At 37.9% G+C, this 19,484-nt stretch overlaps 1 protein-coding gene across 1 annotated transcript in view; it reads right to left on the bottom strand.

Annotated features, from left to right (window-relative positions):
- Positions 1–19,484, bottom strand: part of ZFHX4 (zinc finger homeobox 4) — a 149,921-nt gene that overhangs the window by 4,916 nt on the left and 125,521 nt on the right. Inside the window, exons 6-10 of the mRNA XM_017812414.1 lie at positions 14,397–14,530; positions 14,050–14,250; positions 11,494–11,611; positions 8,572–10,656; positions 5,134–8,481 (exon numbers count right to left, since the gene is read on the bottom strand). Coding sequence (XP_017667903.1) covers positions 5,134–8,481; positions 8,572–10,656; positions 11,494–11,611; positions 14,050–14,250; positions 14,397–14,530 — 5,886 coding nt within the window. The remainder of the gene's footprint in view (positions 1–5,133; positions 8,482–8,571; positions 10,657–11,493; positions 11,612–14,049; positions 14,251–14,396; positions 14,531–19,484) is intronic.

Here is a 19,484-nt window from a genome sequence, read left to right as displayed (position 1 = left end):
ACAGAGCTTTTCTTTACCACAACAATCAGGTCAATGCAGTCTTTGCTGGGAAATAAGTGTAACAGCACTAAAGTACTTTGACACAGGAACACTGCTGTTCTCAGTTTACTTCAAGCATGCAGGCATGACGTCCTCCACCTTATTAAAGAAAGCAACCTGAGGATGGACTGGTTCTGTCTGGAGGGCGCATACACACAAGACGTATGCCTCATAACTTAATGGAAGAAATCTCTGTTTCAAGTACCAGATATAGTGCAGTGGCTGGTAACAGTCTATTAAAAAAGCAACTTCTGTGAGATGTGTAGTTGGGTCAGAAAATGAAATGATGGCATAGGGTAGAAAAGGCGACTGACTGTAAGAGGCTGTACATTGCACCCATTGTCATTTTTTTCAGGCAAGTAAGGTTGCTAGAGAAAAGAGCACACAAAGTGTGTCATGCACACAGAACTGTAAAAGCGAAGTTACATCAGAAACAGTCTACTAGTACATGGAGAAGAGAACAATAAATGCAGGTTCTGTAAGATGGGAGGAGGTTAGATGGGTATTAGCCACGAGGAAGCACTAATGGAGTGAACAAGAATAACGTTTAAATCATCAATATCCAGGTGCTTAGTATTACTTAAGAATAAAGCAATTAGGATTCAAAGGAAATAATTATCAGATTTAACAAAGAAGCCATTTAATGTTTGTCACTGTGTCATTACTCCTGTTTAATGGTAGGGGAACACTAAGGAGTTAAAATGCATTATGGGCACAAATTAGATAGTACAGTGAAACAAGTCACAAGAGTTATAATTAAAAAGTGGGTAATTGCCAGAGTTACTGCACAATAACACTGAAGATACTATTACTTGCCCCTGCACTTTCAACAGGAAGTAAGAGGCAATTGTGTGTGGAGCCTGTTGAAAATATATTAAATGATAAATAGTGTAGATGGAAAACACGTGAACGATGCAGTTAGTACAAACTGCTGCCCCAGTTCTTTCATGGTTATTTGGGCTTGCCACCTACTTAGGAATTTTCCGATTTCTTTTTATTCTTAACCTCTTCAACCCTTGTACATCACGTTGTCTTCAGTCTAGTCACACTGATGATGCCTAGAGAAGACAAGATCTATTTTCCAGATATTCTTTGGAATTTAGTTAAAATACACGAAATTCAGTTAAATATCCAGACAGCTTGCAGTGGAACAGTGAAATCCATGTGCTTTATTGGAAGTTAAATGTGGAACTGAGGGTTTCCAAAACTAAATGAAGAAAAGCTGATGAAACTAATATTCCATTACCAGACATGAGAGATATAGAATAGAAAATTCACATCATGAACAAACATTCTAATCCTGCTAACTCTTTTAAGTGACTATCAAAGAGGAGAGACTCCTCTTTCACTTGGAGGAAATGGAGGGCTAAAAATATAAAAATGAAGCTACTACTAGTGGGCCAAAAGCAAACAGAAAACAGAATTTAGTGCCCTAATAACATGGAAAGTAATTGCCGCTGAATCAAATTTTTCTCTTGATAAGATTTCAAAACCCACTAAGTACATATTACTCAGTGATGTGTGCATTCTTGGAAAAAGCTGTTGTGAATCTTCAAGGCAGCCCAGGCTTAAGTGATGTGCAAAGAACCTATGGTAATGATGATGACATTAAAAGGTTCATAGAACCAGTATTAATAGCTAGAAGCAAGATGAAGCACTAGCTTTCTGCAAGGGATCACAGGCAAGAACACAAAGCTTAGAAGAAAAGAGAATGTGAATTTTAAGAACAGCTGAAAACAGCAGGTAAACTCTTCTATCTACAGTCACCTAGAAAATAAGAAGGAGCTTGAAGAATAAAGACGAGCTGGAACTAAAATTCTGTATGAATTAGGATTCCACCAAATAACTCCTTATTAGGCATTATGCTGAGCAAACACAGCAGTAATTTTGAGATCTTGCTCAGCATTCGATGCCCACAAGACAGTAAAATTACATTATCTAGAGAAATGTATCCCGCAGGTTAGAGAATTGTGACATATAATCTCAGAACCACACAATAATTCCGGCATTAAAATCCCCTTGTTTTAGAACAAAAAAATACGAATTTAAAGTTACTCCAAAATGAAGCTATCTTATTTTGCAAAATCTAATGATATTCATAAATAATAGTCCATTTTAAGCACTATATAAAGAAGATACAATTAACTGTAGTTTCAATAATTCCATCTTTTGTGAATATTATATTCAAGTGTTTCACATCAAACCTTTTGTAAAAGTAAATATGGCATTTTTAAAAAGCATCGTATTTTGCAGAATTTAGCTGGGTTTCCTGTATTTTGAAAACCCATAAAAAATACTAGATGCATAAACATGAAAGTGAAATGTCTCATAAACTTGTATTAACCAGTGAAACTTGTCAGGTTAATTTCTCTGTCTAACAAACATGAGTAAAGAGAATTACAAAAGAGAACTTTAAATATGAGGTTTACAATTAAGTTTCATTAGTTCCCTGTCTTAGCAAACACATTCTTTCAAAATAAGGGTCTTACTAATATTAACATTGTCCCTTAAACAAACATGTAGGACAGAATGGATGGGCTTTGCCACAGGAAATACTGTTACCAACCCTTCAAGCATCAGTGAAAACAGATAAATATTTCAATATAAAGGATCCCAATAAGGCTGCTTCTGAAGTGGGTTTGGGTCCCACAGAGAAAAAATGACACACTTGCAGTGTAACTCACAAGAAGTAAACTTGAACTATAAGATAGTGAGCCATCAGGGAGTTGGCTTCAGCAAATCCTTCATGTAAAGAATGTTGCAAAGCAATTGTCCTGCTAGCTGGAAATATACATGCTGCTAGAAGAACTGTAGCCAAAAAACGCTTACTTGAAAGCCTGCTTCCAAAAAGATACTTCTTAAATGATTCTTAGCATCAAACATAAACGTGAACTATCAGACATAGTAGGGTAGAGAAGAAAATAGAAATGGGTTAATTAGGTGCAGAAAATACTAGTGTTGAGCACATACCGGAGCACATCTAAGCATATTACTGTTTTTCTATGATGAATGATTAAAATAATCTCCCTTTTTTTTTTTTTTCACTCACTATGACTGCTCCATTATGTATCATTAGAGAATGGAGATTTATGCATGCAAGTGTTTGCCAGGCAACAAAAGGGGGATGTAGGGGCTATTTAGCATATGGCAGAAGAAGTTAACAACGAGATCCTAGTAGCTAGTTTACACAGTGGGCTTTGCCCACAATGGGCTAATTAACCTTAAGAAGATGCAAGATGAAAGAGGGTAAAAATCCATCTCAATTGGCAGTGCACTGTGCATGCTATGATACTAATGATCTAAATTTATCTCAAAGAAAAGATATTTTGTGAAAATTAGAAAATCTTAAAATGGAATTATTATGGACCAGTTGGCCGGTAATAATGCCTTTTGTGTTATTAACAGGACATTTACAGACTCTTATGGCTACACTGGTACTAGTGAGTGAAAGAGTATTAGGGAATATTTCCCAGATACCGAAACTAAACATTCTCTAAAGTGAAACAGTAAGAATAGTCACTGACACTTTTTGGCCTGGGCCAACTAGCCTTCTCTTAAAACCCTCAGCCCAGCTAAGAAGCTATCATGGATTCATGACCATCCCCCAGACTTCCCAGTTTTGAAACTAAAAAAATATATTCCCAAGTAAATTTCTTTTAGCAGTATAGACAAAACCTGAGTCTTCTGGAGCCCATTTTACCTGAAGGTCAATCTAACGAAAACTTATTTAGGAAAGCTATATAGAGAAACCATATCTATAATTTTAATGAACAACAACCAGCCATTTTTTGGCCCAGGACACTATATGCCATTAAGAAGGAAATACAGCAACTTTATATTTCCTTTATATGCACTCTCTGTGCCAATAACTGTTTGACAAAAGCCAGAAGGCACTCAGCCAGAGACTACATTGTGGAAGGAAAGCCCTTCTGATCCAATGAAGAGAAAAACAAGATGCTTTGACCACCACTTAGGGAAACAATAACATGATCATCATCAATCAAAGCAAACCTGGGTAGCAGAGAAGACATTGCTACAGTCTTAGTATGTCTAATAACACTGGTGATTAAGCCTCTACTTTACTTGCCAAAATGTGTTGCTTTCTAAAGCAAAGTTTAGAGATCAACAGCAAGTGGGATTATTGGACAAAATGAGGTGAAGGGTCTTAACCAGTTTCCTAACTCTGCTGTGCACATATTTGATACAAATGTGCAAAGTTAGAAGATGAATTGGAGAGCTTCAATCTGCAAGACTGCAGCCACAATCTGCAAAATTGGAGCCCAATACAAGAAATAAATTATGTTCATTCTTTGAGGACTAAACAACTTGTGCTGCAGAAAAATTGATTTCTTAACATCAGTGAAACCTATTGCAAGAGGAAGTGCTTCCCAATATGAGTAAAAACCAGAGTTAAATGAGAGCCAAAACAGTCAGTGAAACAAGAGTTACATGTTCAGTTAAAAGTGCAAGCACTACATGTCTGCGATGATTTTTATAAATTCCTGGAATTTGGATTACAATGAAACTGACATTACAAATCATCTTCAACAAACCCCTTTTTATCTTAGCAGGCAATTATTCAGAAATATAATAAAGGGTCCTGGCCAGCATTTTATTTTAAATATTTATTCTGGATTAAACGACAGGTTGGACTGGTCTAAGGGGTGGACCAAATGCCCAATGAACTGATAATGTGAGAATCTATTTTGTGCTTCATCAGATGTTACTTTAAATATTTGCATTTAATAATGTACATACAAAATTCTAATCCAAGTTTTTACTAAAGGAGCATCATTCAAAACAAACAAAAAAGCATAACAATGTTATAGTTATATTGCTTTTGAACAAAAACCTAGAATGGCTAAAACGATTGTTGTCAATTAATTTTCTTTTTCTTTGAGGAATCAGAGATATCATCCAGTCTACAGCAACAATTATGCGCTGAGTACACCTCATAGCAGTACTTTTTAGCTAATCACACCAGTTTAACAAGCATGATATGAATGCATAATACGCTGTGTCTTAGAAGGGGATGGTGACCACGCAAGATGATCAAATTAATAAATTGAGAAAATCATCCCCTTATAGACTTACTGTTTGAACTTTGTGGAAATCCAGGTAAGGAGGATGGACCATTCATTCCAGGCAGAAGAACAGGAGGAAGGCCAGGGAGTCCTGGATAAGCTGCTGGCAAACTGATACCATGAAGAGAACTGCTGTCCATCATGCCTGGCTGCTGTACTGTTAATCCTAGCACATCAGTAGCCTTCTTTATGCGATCCAATTCTTGCTGTGCCATCAGCTGTCTAACTGTTGTAGGAGCTAAATAATCTTTCTCCCGATCTAGCTGACTTCCCACAGTTTCTCTCACTTTTGTAATATGTTGTTTGGAAAAGATATGATCTCTTATGGACAGACGTGCAGAGTATTTCACACCACATAGAGAACATTCTGGCTTTGTCCCATCAGGTCCAGTCTGATTTATCATGAATGGCTTCCCTATGTTAATTTTGAATTTCTTTTCTTTAGCCCGGGCATTCTGAAACCAGACCTGGACCACACGTTTGGGCAGCCCAATCTCATTCCCTAGCATTTCGCACTCCTGCATTGTTGGAGTCCGGTAGTCACTAAAGCAAGCCTTGAGAACTTTAAGCTGAAGGTTACTCATTTGCGTTCGGAAACGTTTGTGGCCTGGCCGATCACTGTTTTTGGATTTAAAGGGATTGCTAGCTCCAAATGGGTTAGGAGAACTTGGATCAGCTATGCTTGAAGTTTCACTGCGATCGGCATTATCATCAGGGTCATCAGTAATGTAGTAACTTTGGTCATGATCACCATCTTTTTCACTGAAGTGTATTGAAGGGCTTGTTAGGGAAAAGAGAAATTTATCATCAGTATTGTCATTTGTAGGTGTAGTTGCTGCTTTTGGTAGAGTGTCATTCACAAGTGGTTTTGGTTCTTTGGGGGGTGATGTAGGCTTTGCATCCCCTGAACTGCCAGTTGTGCTTTCCATTTCATTGTTCCCCTCATCCCCTGTTGTGGCATCACTAATTGCTGTATTAATTGATGAAGTCTCATCAAAATCAGTCTTGTTTTGATCGTATCCAGAGTCAGCAGGAGGAGCATTCAAATTTTCTATATCCTCACTAGACTCCGCTTTAAAAGAAGAAGGACTTAAAAGATTCTTAGGTGACATTTCTGCAGTTTTGCTAACAGGGGTTGATACAGTGGAGGCTAATTCATTTTCACTTGATAATTCAGTTTTTGCTAATGACAGTGATGGGTAATCAAAAAATATGTATTTTTGTGGACTTTCTCCTCCATCTTCAGTTGATATCAAAGGACTTGGAGGCAAACTATAACCGGCCTGTTTCCCTTCATTCCAATGTCGAGAGCGAATGTGACTTTCTAAAGCTGATTTTGCTTTAAACAGAGCTCGACAAAAAGGACATCTTTTATGGGACTGGGCTGGACCAACTGCACGGAATTGTCCCTTTCTTTCTCGGGCTCTCGTGTTCTGAAACCAGACTTGTACAACTCTCTTTTTCAGTCCCACTTCACGTGCAATGTGATCTAGCATCTTTCTGGTGGGGTTGGAATCCAGCAGATACTTTTCATACAGTATTTCCAGCTGCTCTGGAGTAATTGTAGTTCTTAAGCGCTTATCACGATGTTGATCTTCTCCACTGTTTCCTCCCTCTTTCTCACTACAGTTATTGTCTTCTTTATCATCTAGTTTTCGTTTCAGGGAACCAGAAACTGTAGCGGGGTGTGTTGTATGTGACGAGCCAGTTTGTGGTGGCATCTGAGCAAGAGAACTATTAAGCAACTGTCCAGTCATCAAAGGATTATTTGGGTCAAATATCATATAGGGCATATCCATTGGTCTTTCTAAAAACTGTGAGTGAAGGAATTGGTTTTGGGCTGCTAGGAAATGCATGTGCTGGTGCTCTTGCCAAAGTTCTAGAGTTGGAAAGGCAACTGTACACTGATCACACTGGTACTGTAATAACTGAGGAGGTAGACTGTTCTGTAGAGAAGTCATTGAAATTGGTAAAGGACTGGAAGGAACAGGTGTGGTTTGTGATGCAGAGGGAGGTCTCCCTACTATCTGTGATTGCTTTTGCTGCTGTGGTTGAGAAGCTGAGGGCTGAGGGTCAGAAGAGGTTACTGGAGTAGACTGTACTGGTTTGGCGCTTTGGGAAGTTGCATCTGTTTGCTTAGAGATGGCTTCATTTTGTTTTGGTTTTTCTGTGGACTCTGGTTTAGGAGAAGCCTTCTCAGGTTCTGGTTTGGGTGATGGAATCAAAGGAGTACTAGAACCAGAGCCAGAGCCTGTTGCGGTGACTGTCAGGCTTTTTGATAAGTCATTTTGGCCAGAAACTGTACAATTCTTATACACTGTTTGATCAGAGGCATCCATAGAGTCTTCAGTTTGGCTTTCATCTTGAGCATCATCATCTTCGTCTTTATAACACTGCTTTTTCTGGTGTGTAATCAAATCGAAGATCCTGGGAAAAACCACACTGCACTTTTTGCACTGATACTGCATGTTACTGGTTCGAATGTAACGCTCGTTTGTCAGTTCCCTTTTCTCGTTGTCTTTAGTTTCAGCTTGATTTTCATAACTCTTGCGAGCTTTTTGTCGTGCGTTTTGGAACCATACGACAATAACTCGGGTAGGTAGGTTAAGTACAGTTGAAAGTTGTTCAATTTCATCATCTTTTGGATAAGCATTTGTGTCAAAGAAGTCTTGGAGGACACGAAGCTGGTAGTCAGTAAACCGAGTCCTGGATGATCTCTTGCTGAAAGATGCATCAGACTTGTAGGGTTCTACAGCTGAAGGCTGAGGATCTATTCTGATATCTTCCAATACTGTTATAGGAGGGTTGCTGAAGTTATATGGAGAATCTTTATTTCTCTGTCGTTCTTTAAACAGTGTATTACGAAACCAGTGCTTGATAACTTTCTGTGAAAGACCAGATTTCTCAGCCATTTCTTGGATTTGCTCTTCACTTGGAGAATTGTTAATATCAAAATAAGCCCGCAAGATTTTTAACTGGTCATCTGTGATTCTTGTACGTGGACGCTTGAACTGAGAGTGCCGCAGGAAATTGGGGTCTAATCCCAGCTGCTGCTGACAAAGCTGGGTAAGATCTGCAGATAAAGTATCCATTGGTGGCAGCTGGAGGGCAAGCTGAGGAGGCAATGCAGGATGTTGCACTGGCTGCATCATAATTGGAGGGAAAAGTGGGAGATCAAGTGAAACGGGAAGCTGGACTTGAGGTGGGGCTGATGGTGGTGGTGGTGGAGGAGGAGGAGGTGGTGGTGGAGGAGGCGGTGGTGGAGGTGTAGGTGGTGGAGCTTGCAAAGGTGTCGGAGTTGTGTTTTGAATTTTTCCAGCCCCAGCTGAAGAAGGTTGAGAAGGAGTTGGAGGAGGAGGAGGAGGTGGTGGTGGAGGAGGCGGTGGTGGAGGTGTAGGTGGTGGAGCTTGCAAAGGTGTCGGAGTTGTGTTTTGAATTTTTCCAGCCCCAGCTGAAGAAGGTTGAGAAGGAGTTGGAGGAGGAGGAGGAGGTGGTGGTGGTGGAGGTGGTGGCGGAGGTGGTGGTGTCTCTGGAGAAGATGGAGAAATTGGATAAAGCTTGTCATACGCCTCCCTGTACTGTCGGGCAAACTTTTCTAATGCTCCATATGGAAAAAAATGTCCATGCACGTGTTCTTGATGACTTTTCAGAATAAGAATGTTGGAAAAGAGTTTACTGCAGGTTCCACATTCCAGTTTGTCTGTGTTTTCACCATCACCAGTCTTGCCTTTTTTCTGCACTTTTTGTCTGTTCTCATTGTATTGGATAACTAACTCAAACCCAAAGTTCTCCAATAAAGCCTTGGCTGCATTCCCTCTTGCTCCAGAAGCTATTCTGGGTGGTGGGATGGCTGGTTCTGAGGATTTTGGCTTCTTCATATCTTTGTTTTCCTTTAGTCCTTCATTCTCATTAGTAAATTCTTGCTTTGGCTTCTCTTGTTTTTCAGAAACTTCTTCTGACTCCTTAAATGATGGCATATCCTTTATCAGCTGGCAGTCTGCACTTACTAAGTTATTTTGCTCTGCTTTCAACAGCTTGCTGCTTTGCTGCTGCTGCTTTTGTGACTGAAGTTGGGGCTGGGTGGACTGATACTGTTGTGCTTGTTGCTGCAGTATCTGTAGCTGGGTTTGGCCAACATGGTGCTGAGTTTGTATCTGCTGCTTCAAATCTTCTAGCAGTGACCCTGTCATACCAGCCATTCCAGGCATACCAAACGTGGCAGAACCAGGCAAACCCAGATCTGGACTTAAGCTAAATTCTGTCCCAGGTATATAGAATGGGAAAAGGAACTGAGGCTGTTGAAATTGCAGCAGTGCTTCAGGTGTCATTGGAAAGTGAGGCAAAAAAGCTGGATTTAAAAACTGTGGTTGAAAGAATGCAGCTTGTTGTTGCAGTTCATGCTGTAGTTGCATTTGAAGTTGTGCTGGTGACTGGGGTGGGTGATGTGTAGGCTGAGCAGAAATTAATTCAGAAGCTTGCTTTTTATTTAATTCTTTGGCATCTAAATGTGTTTCTTTGCTGTTAACTGCTGGTAAGCTCATAGATTCTAGCATTCCTTGGCTGGGGCTATTAACATTCCCTGCTACACTATTTCCACTACTTATATTACCACTTGGTTCTAATTTTGCAGCCCTTGCCTTTGTTTGATGAAGGACAGATCTCATATGGATTTCCAATGTAGAACTTTGGCTATATGCAACATTACAAATGCTGCATTTGTAGGGTTTGTTATCTGTGTTGCTGTTGGTTTCTTGAGGGACAGGACTTGATGCTTCCTGCAAAACCTTTTTGAGTTTATGTAGATGGGACACTGAGTTATAGTGGACCAAGAGAATGTTCTTTTGGGTGAAAGACTCTTTACACACTGTACACTTATATGGGCGAGATGGATCTAGAAATTTTTCCATAGTAAAATTTGGCCCTTTTCTAAAAGGTAAGGTCCGCTTTGGTTCTGAGCCCGTATCATCTGGAATAGAGCTACTATCGCTTCCTACAGGACTTGCTTTACCTTCCTGGTCCATCTCATAATCTCTTTCTATTTCCTGTTCTAGTGCATGATCATCTTGTGCCATACTTTCACTTTCTGCCCAGAGTTCACCGTTGACAGGTAAAGATGCACACAGCTGCTGAAGTTCAGCTTCATTGAGTTCAGGGTGGCCTGCTTCCAAGTGTTTTTTTAAAGCCTGGAATGTACGGAAGCTACGCTGGCAAAGGCTACACATGGTAGCTGCCCGAATAGCGTGATACTGGGAATGTATCTGAAGCTTCTGCATAGTCTTAAAAGCCAAGCTACAATGGTTACAGCGGTACTTATAGACATGGCGGTCAGAGACAGACAGCTGTTGCTTCTTCTGCTGTTCGTTTAGCTGATCCGTCATAGAGTCAGTGGTCTTTATATCTTTACTGCTGCTCTTATTCCAATCTGGTGTTTCAGTAGATTCCTTAGGTGGCTTCTGTTCCTCAGTCTTAATTTCCATTCCAGTTTTTGATTCATCGATCCCGGGGGTATTCTTCTCATCCACAGGACTTTCACCTAGTTAAAGAAAGTGAAGTGTCTTTTACACAAGTAGAAGAGAAGAGCACATAGTATTCATTTTAATTTCTTTTTTCATCAGGAATCAAGAGAGGCATCTCATATGGCATGTGTTGGTTTAGCAAAATATAACGATCCAATCTTGCCCCAGAAAATAAAGCAGACAGGACTAACAGGATCTAAAAAAAAGTAATAAAACCCACAAAAAATGATCAGACTGGCAGTGGCAGCTGGCCTAGGAGTGGCATAGGGCTTCTATTTGTCAGAAGGTAGGAGTTTACTGGTACAATGGAACATCAAACAAAAAAAGCAAATAAATAGTAGGAAAGAGAGAAGGAGTAAAAATGGGGACAAGAGAGGGAACAGATAATTAGCAAGGAGGGGTAAAGTGGTCTGAGAAGAGAGGGAGGAGCATGTTGTGACAGGTAGCAAAGTTTGCCAGTGCAGAATATAGTAAGTGTTCAGGATCAGAAACTTACAGAAATGGAAATGCAGACAAAATCACTTGCCTAACATTCCCCATTGATGGTGAATGTGACACTCTCTTTTAGGACTAGGTCTTACTTGCTGGTTAAACAAGGAGGATCGTATCTTCAAAGTGGCTAGGCACTGATGTTTAATTTTAGCTCCACCAACTGCAAAGAGTCTGGCATACATGTGCATTCTAGTAGCCCTGCACAGGTGCAGTCAGCCAAATTCAGACCTCTTTTTATATTTATCTTTTTATCTTCATGGCTATAAGCAAGCCAAAAAAAGATTCCCTTTACTAAGAAACAAGTAGTTTACTTCCAAATTGCCCATACCTAGCTCTTACATGTCTGTGTTTTTCTTGCATACCTGGATATTTCCCAGATCCCTCAGCTGTAATGGTTGCAGGTGTGTCACGTTCAGATTTCTCTGAAGCAGCTGCTGGCAATAGCATACTATTGGGCATCATGACATCTGGTACAGGAACCTTTGAAAACCAAGAATATGGTCTTACTACAGAAAAAGTCACGCTATTTAATACAGTAAGAAACATAGTGAAATTATGAAACAGCAACAGTATGAAATTATAATTCAAAAGATCCACCATATCTGGATGAAAGACTGTCAGTACTAAATCAAGATTCTGATTCAGTCTTGATAATGGTTTCTGACAGACCACAAATCCAGAGCATCATGTGTCACTTGGTGGAGTATCAACTCAAAATAATCCACAATAAGGTGATGCTATAGAACTACATATGCTCAATATTTCATTGGTCTCAATGTCACCACAAAGAAGATTTTGCTGCCTATGTCAGGGTTGTCGGATTTATCAGGGGAATTTTCCCCAGATGTCCTCCAAAGACAGAGATCATGTTGAGATATGGTCACCAGTCATTTCCTGACTGAGAACATTCCCATTTTGCTTCACCTGTACTCTTTTTTACTCAAATGCTGGACCTTCCATGATCTTTGAAAGAAAATTTTATTTCAATACAGAAATAGCAACTTATTTCCATTTAAAATCAGATTTTTCTCTTTCTTGACTTCAAGTGATTATTTATCTTCTCAGACTGCTCTACCTGTTGTGTTATGCTTTCAAATTATAGACAGAAATCTTTGCAGGATATACTCTTAGCCTGATAGTATTCAATTTAGCTAAGTTGACACGAATAGTGGTTCAACACTTCATGTTTTCCTTTTGCTTTGATCTTTAAAATGAATTTGTATCAGAAATATAGGATTGTCCTATGAAGACTTAGCAGGACTGGGTTTAGATTCCTGTTCTGCCAGATTCTGCCTGAAGGACCTCAGGTAAATCAGTTCAGACTGTGCTGCAGCTCCTCATCTCTAAAAGAAAGACAGTATTTCCTTCATACAGAGGTAAAAAGAATATTCATATAAGAGATTTTTGAGTTGTAAATAATAATAATAAAGTAATAATAATGGAAGCTACATTCATTATGAAGTATGAGTAGAAACATCATTTGTTCCTCTTTAACAGTTTACTAAATTATTTTAAACCTTCATTAGAATACATAAGAATTTTATATCTGTCTATCTATCTATCTATCTATCTATCTATCTATCTAAATTACCTATTGGAAAAAAATCTAGACATTAAAAAAAATGTGTTTAGTATATTTGTAATTTAAACATGGCATTAATAGCATCCTCTCAGAGGACTAATGGCTTTGAGTTTACTTGAGAGAGAAGGATTTTAAAAAAAAAAATTATGTATAGAACTGTAAAATGTCCTACAGAAGAAAATTTTGTTATAAATCGTATTTATTTTGTCGTCAGAGGGTTCAGTTATAGACAGGGCATATTAGTGTTAGCATCTAGGACAATTTAAATTATGCAGATTATATTCTGAAATCTCTTTCTCTGGGAAACAAGACTTTTTTTTGCCCTCTTGGAAACAGTTGGACACCTCCCTAGCACCTGATGAGGAAAGATTTCAAAGTTGTCCCATTATCAGCATAGAGGGAATCATGGAGAACTTGAGAAGAAAGATAATGCTGCTCAATATGGAGGGGAAGGTTTTCCACATCTTTCCAGTGTCCTAAAAGGGTCTGGGAAAGTTAAATTTCTACTGCATTTTCCTTGCAGTGGGCCAAAATTACGTGGTCTGTCAGAGTTATAATTAGTAGAAAACCAAGGAAAAGAAAAAAGAATCCTCGAGTGTGTATTTACTCATCAGCTCTAAGCACAAGAACCCTAGACCTTCCATCAAGAGCTCTTTCAATTTTTCTAATGTTTTTTTCCACTTAACTTGGGAATGAGGTGGTAGAACTACAACCATAACCATATAAATGAAGGAGTCATCTATGGATACAGAAATAAATCTGTGGTTCACTAGGATTTCCAAGTGCATTTCCTTCTAAAAAGGCAAGATAACCAGAGACAGTTTGTCTTAGGAAGTCAGGAAATTTATGCTGTAATAACAAATATTTACTAGACCTGATCGTGTCTTTACTGACATTGTTTTGAATGGTTGTTTTAATTGCTATTTTACAGTGAATTTCATGTAATATAATGTGCAGTCAAGCTGTACACAGGAATTCTATGTTTAGGAATTACATTCCATGGGGAATTCCCATTATTCTACAAACAGAAGTCACAAGACTTCTGAGAACTGGATATTATTAGACCAAATTTACAGGTAGGCACTTAGAGACATGGACTGGCTTGACTTTTCCAAGGTTAATGTCAATGAGGAATGACAGGTTTCCTGCATCTTTGAAATCCACCTTCAGTCATTTTGCTGAGAGATATCAGTCATTGGATGAGCTGACAAGAGAACCTAATAGACCTGACCAACTCCCCTGCTCAGGCTACCTGAGTACGATGTCACAACAAGCACATTGCCCAAAGGCCTAAGTATGTTTCTGCAATATGTGCATCAGCATTTAGAACACTTACTGTCATGAGCAGTTTCTCCACACAGTCAGGGGACACACTGTGCAGATGGGTCAAATGAAGCTGGAGATGCATTTTGTTGCTGAGGACGTCTTGGCAGAGGGGGCAGCAGATAACAGGTTGCATTGAATGCTGTGACAGGACATGCATCTGGATACGATTTGGGTCCCTACTATTGTAGTTACAATACGGACATTGATAGAACTGAAAAAAAATCAAATTAAGATGCAGGCTATTAGTCAGTGTGCTTTTTATAACTTGCTGATATTGCTATTTTAACAGCATATCATCTCTGTTTCATTCTTGAGTTATTTGAAAGAATGCAATTAAATGGTTACATTTCCTTTTACCTGCTCATGACAAAATTTATTGTCCTCTGGAGGCTTTGCTTTTTTAGCTGCACCATCCTCTTCTTTTGCCAGAAGAAGCTGTTGCGCCCCTACCACAGTGTTCACTTTTGGTTCCTTCTCTGGTGTGACTATTCCTGTTTTGAAAACATAATTTTTAAAAACATGTTTTAAACTTTAAAATATCCTGGTTTACAAAGAGGCTCTGACTTCAAAGATCTGCACTGTCTTCGAGGGTCTTTTTTGTTTGTTTGTTTTTTAAATTCTGAGAAAAAATAAAGTTGAATAAAACAATTCTGGTAAGCACAAAGGTGAAAATACACTTTTATCCTTGATGGAGACTCTATAAATACATTTAAAAATTGACTTTCCTCTGCTGTTTAGATAACCTTAGGTTGCCTTTAAAGATTAATCAATAATGTTCTTTCTTTAGCAGCTCAGTATGAATTTGTGTATTACATTAAAACAAATCAGCTTTTGCTCAAAAATCCTGTTTTCCAAAATAATTAATTTGCTGCTGTTTAATTACCCTTTCTCTTTCCTAAACTGCCTGAGCAATATGATTATTGTGCTGTTTTGATAACTCCTGCCTGGTTACAATTCTGAAGCTAAATATAGTGAGGCTTTAAAAGAAATACTGTGGAGAATAGGATTTCAGAGCTAACTTAATATTAATTATATACAAAGATCAGTCATTTGGGATTGCTTTAGATGTTTACACTGTGAATTTTTATAGTCTGGCATTTGTGATCAAAACCAGAATATAATTGTTTTCTATAGATAGTTGTACTATTAAGTATTAAATACTATATTTAATATTATGCCTAAGCTAGCTGTGTAATGCAGCCCAGTCTTGCACACATCAAAGAAAAGAGTGCAATTCTAATTTCCCAGTCCATCAGAAAATTCTTTCCAACGTCAATTTGCCAGATAATCTCTTCTGCTAGGCTGGATATTACAAGAGCATTGGGTAGGCATGTCACATACATCTCACGACAAACACAAAACCTCATTTACCAACCATTCCAATCTCATCATAGTGCGGCATCATCTGACCTTTTTTCTGCTGTTTATTATGAGTATTTCTAATTTTAACTTTCAATTTTCACCATCTTCCAGTCAATTTGCAACTAAATTATTTCCAGGGTGAGGACACTATCACTGGACACTGGGTGCAAATACATCTTGAAATGCAATGAAGCTAAACCATTGATTGCTATCAGACCCAACGTAAATATATAGTCCAGGGGTAATCTGATTGTATGCTGTGCATGAAGATTTATCTTGATTTTTTTCAATCCACATAAGGTTCATATAAATGAACAAATTGCACCTCATTGCACAATAACCTAGGATTAGTTTAAAAATAAGGTCATGGATGTTTTGACAACAAAGTAAACATGAAAAAAAAACCACTTGTATTTTTCCGTAGACAAAACCAAGAACTTTTTATTATTATTACTTTTATACAGACTTTGTGCATATTTGATCTTATGAGGGCAACATTAAAGAGAAGCAAAATAAGAAAACAGTTTTCAAGGTAAATGCCAAATCCTCATGGTAAAATAATAACCAATTGAAACTGAAGGGCACTTTTAAAAAAAATCACAAAACATATGACTTATATATTAATGGTTATTTCCCCACATATTGATTTTCATTCCTAAGTTCCTAATTATTTCTTTTGGTCTAATTTAGACCAGTAATTTTTGCATGTTCTAGCTCAAATTAAACTTATTCCTGCTGTATTTCCCTATTTATAATAATCAATTTGTCATAATTGGTTTATTATCTGAACAAGTCACTTTTTGAAGCCCCCTGAATTTTTACACTCTCAGAAAAGGATCCTGGAGGCCTCTTTTAGATTGCTCAGTAGGTGCTGGGCCAACAACCTGAAGGACTGCCTATGCTTAAAGGTAAAATCTAAATGATGCAATCTCATAAGGCACCACTTTATTACTCGCTTTGCTTTGCTATAATAGAGTACTCCCTGGACTATCTGTATTTACGTATTATTTAAGTGTCTTAACTGTGAGAATTACAGGAAGTAAAGAAGTGACATACTGTATTAACAGAGAAAGGTTGTTTCTCAGGTTTTAGAGGGATAGGTTCAAATTATTAACCTCTCTTCATTTCCAGCTGTCAAAAATGTCTAACAGTTGACTACTGTTTCTTACCTTTATCATATGTTACTTTTAAAATGTCCCTTTTTAAAGACAAATGTGACAGAATCTCAACTATTGTAAACAGACATTGTTAAACCGGAAGCTGAATTTAAAAAACCAAATGAAACAATTCTGTCTTCTCTTCCCCTCATCATGCTAGATTATTCTCAATAGGTTGTTACAGAAATTACAAACCAAATTCTGCCACAAACTTTACTTGTGAAAACGCACTGAACTGTGTTTTGGCAGTGGTATTTAACTGCTAGTGAAATTTAGCTTGAAGTGCAGTCTGTGTGTGCCTGGGCACACACAAGGTTAATATTACACATCATCTTCCACCACAGGATGGAATAATTTAATTACTTCAAAGGACCTATAATAATCATGAAACACATAGTTCTTGTTTCTATAAAAACAAGGGGGTTTTCTGGTTAAATTTTCTTTTGCGGTTAATATAATAAAACTGTGCAGTTATAAAACACTGTGCTGGGGTCAATAAATGCATAACAAAGCAGAAGTTTTTACTATGTTTACTATGATATTTATATAAACTGTTGAAGTTTACAGAGGCTTTGTTGTTTTTGTTGTCGTTGTGGCTCTGGATTCATTCAACCCCAAGCACTGTTACTCATGTGACTGAAGTTACATCTGGCCAATAGTAATGTAACTGAGTCTGTGACTTATAGTGAGCTTTGGAAAAAAGAAAAAAGGGGGAGTTGATTTTGCCCTGTGGCATAGGGGAGTCAATTGCCCCTGCACATAGTGAAGTCCAAAGCCCCCAAGCCATAGTTACATGACAAAATCAAAGGAGTTCAGCTCTTTATGCAATGGTCTAGCTACTACAACTCGATCCTTCGTCTTGCTGTATCAGTGCTCTGTTTTCCATGTTGCATTTGCTTTTTTAAGGAGCTTCTGTAGGGAGGCTGAAAAAAGTCGTGGTCTTATAGAAAGGTTATTGAAGGAGGAGGGAGAGAGGAGAGAAAATATCACAGTCTTGAGCATGCTGTGTGGCACTATTTTCATAGCTAGATGTTCTGCTGGCATGCCATTCTTACTAGGCAGTTGTAGGAAAAGAATAAATCCAGTTGTTATTCAGGTTTTAAATACCCAGTTTTTATTCTTGAGATACGTTATTTTTAGGGGGCTTTTTTTGCAATTTTGCAATTCTTTTTATAATATAAAATACACAGCTTATTTTAGATGAATAATGCAATTTCAATACATTTAGCTCAAAAAATAAGTTTAATTATAAATAAGTGCCATGAAATAGACTAGTCAAAGATTGCCTGTCGGTGACAGAATTATTTAACTTGTGTAAATTGCTAATATAAAAATGACACAATTCACTGCAATTCAGATGTCATCACCTTTGTAATATTTTTGAAACCCCAAAACAAAAATGTTTGTGTGACTAACAAGATGGGGAAAGTTAAAGAAGTACAGAAAAACAAAATCCTGGAAAAGCCACAATAAAACCACTGTTTTCTTATTTATGAATCTTTGTATTTGATAAAGATTGCATAATTTAAGACTTCTGACACATCAGATGATGTTATTCAGCCTCAAAATAATTCTAAAATTATAATTACTGGTAGAGTATTCTTTCTAATTAGAGTAGAATGAAAGGATAATTTTCATTGCAATAATGAAGGTTAATTTCCATCCTTTCTCATGTTTACTACCTTATTAAAAAGTGCTCCCCTTAGCCATGGCAGAGACATATTACATTTTCAATGCAAATGTATTAATCTGGATAAATTCCATATTAATTCTTGCACTGCATAGAGCTGTAATTTGGATTATAATTAATCTAAAGTGGCACTAGATTTAAATGACAATATAAATGAGGCATTAGTAGGCTTTTCTATTCTGAATGAATATTCAACAAATATAACTTGCATATTGCCAAGTCTCATTTTGAAAGCTCTACTCCTTGAGATAAGGTAAGCAATACAGCACAACAGCTTACACAAACATACTGTTACTAAATACATGTTAATCCTTTCTAGTCTAATAGATTCTATGCTAAAGAGGGGTCACAACACTTTCCTGTCTAACTTGTTAGTATTGTGATTAATTTATTGGTTTTCCCGAGATTTCTTTGGCAAGACTTGCAACACTCAATTCATGAGAAAGCCCAAATTAACATTCAATTATATATAAGCAGTTATGCACTCATTAGAAATACTTGTCAGCTCAATGAAAATTAAGATGATGGTCGGAATGTTACATATGCAGAATTAATTTAGATTAGGAAAATAAAAGTTTCCAAAAGATTCAGGATTCCACAGCACAAACTATTTTCTGCAAAGCACAAAGGCAATCATGTATTTCAGCCCTTATTTTTATATGAATCTTACTGCAAAGTTATTTGTGTAATTGCTGGCACGGGAATGCAGAACAATTATGCTGGTTTTTTGTAGTGCACCCAGTAGGCATCTGGATATAGGTTTGTCCTAATTAAACTTGGCCCTTATGAATGGCTAATCCTGATGGAATTTTGAGAATTCCCCTTCAGTATTTTTTTCTAGATTCCATTTTTTTTTTTTTTGCTGGAGCTTTAATACGGCATTCTTTCTTGAGCAACTATAAATGGACCTGCCTCAGAAAAAGAGAGGGCTGATAAATTCCCTGAAGTGGTTCACACTGTCCCCTAGGTAAAGTGGACAGTAGGAAATGCAGGCTGCAAGTGGCTGTCACCCCTCTCCTGGGGAGTGTCCAGGCCAGCACCTGGCAAGACTGCACAGGAGGACCTATGTCAGCCCGGGAGCATGACTTCACTGTGCTGCAGACAGTTTTTACCAAGTCAGAGAGGCAGCCAAGGGGAATATATATTTTAATCCACAACACAGTTTCTTGCTCGACATCATCCTTGTCATCATTGGCCTTCCCTCAGTCTCTTGATCTCAAAAAATAAAGCAACTGA

This window comes from Lepidothrix coronata, unplaced genomic scaffold, assembly GCF_001604755.1.
Source record: "Lepidothrix coronata isolate B3197 unplaced genomic scaffold, Lepidothrix_coronata-1.0 Scaffold36, whole genome shotgun sequence".
In the NCBI taxonomy this organism is placed as follows: Eukaryota; Metazoa; Chordata; class Aves; order Passeriformes; family Pipridae; genus Lepidothrix; species Lepidothrix coronata.
The sequence above is the reverse complement of the archived record's forward strand: the minus strand, read 5'-3'. Positions and strand labels throughout refer to the sequence as shown.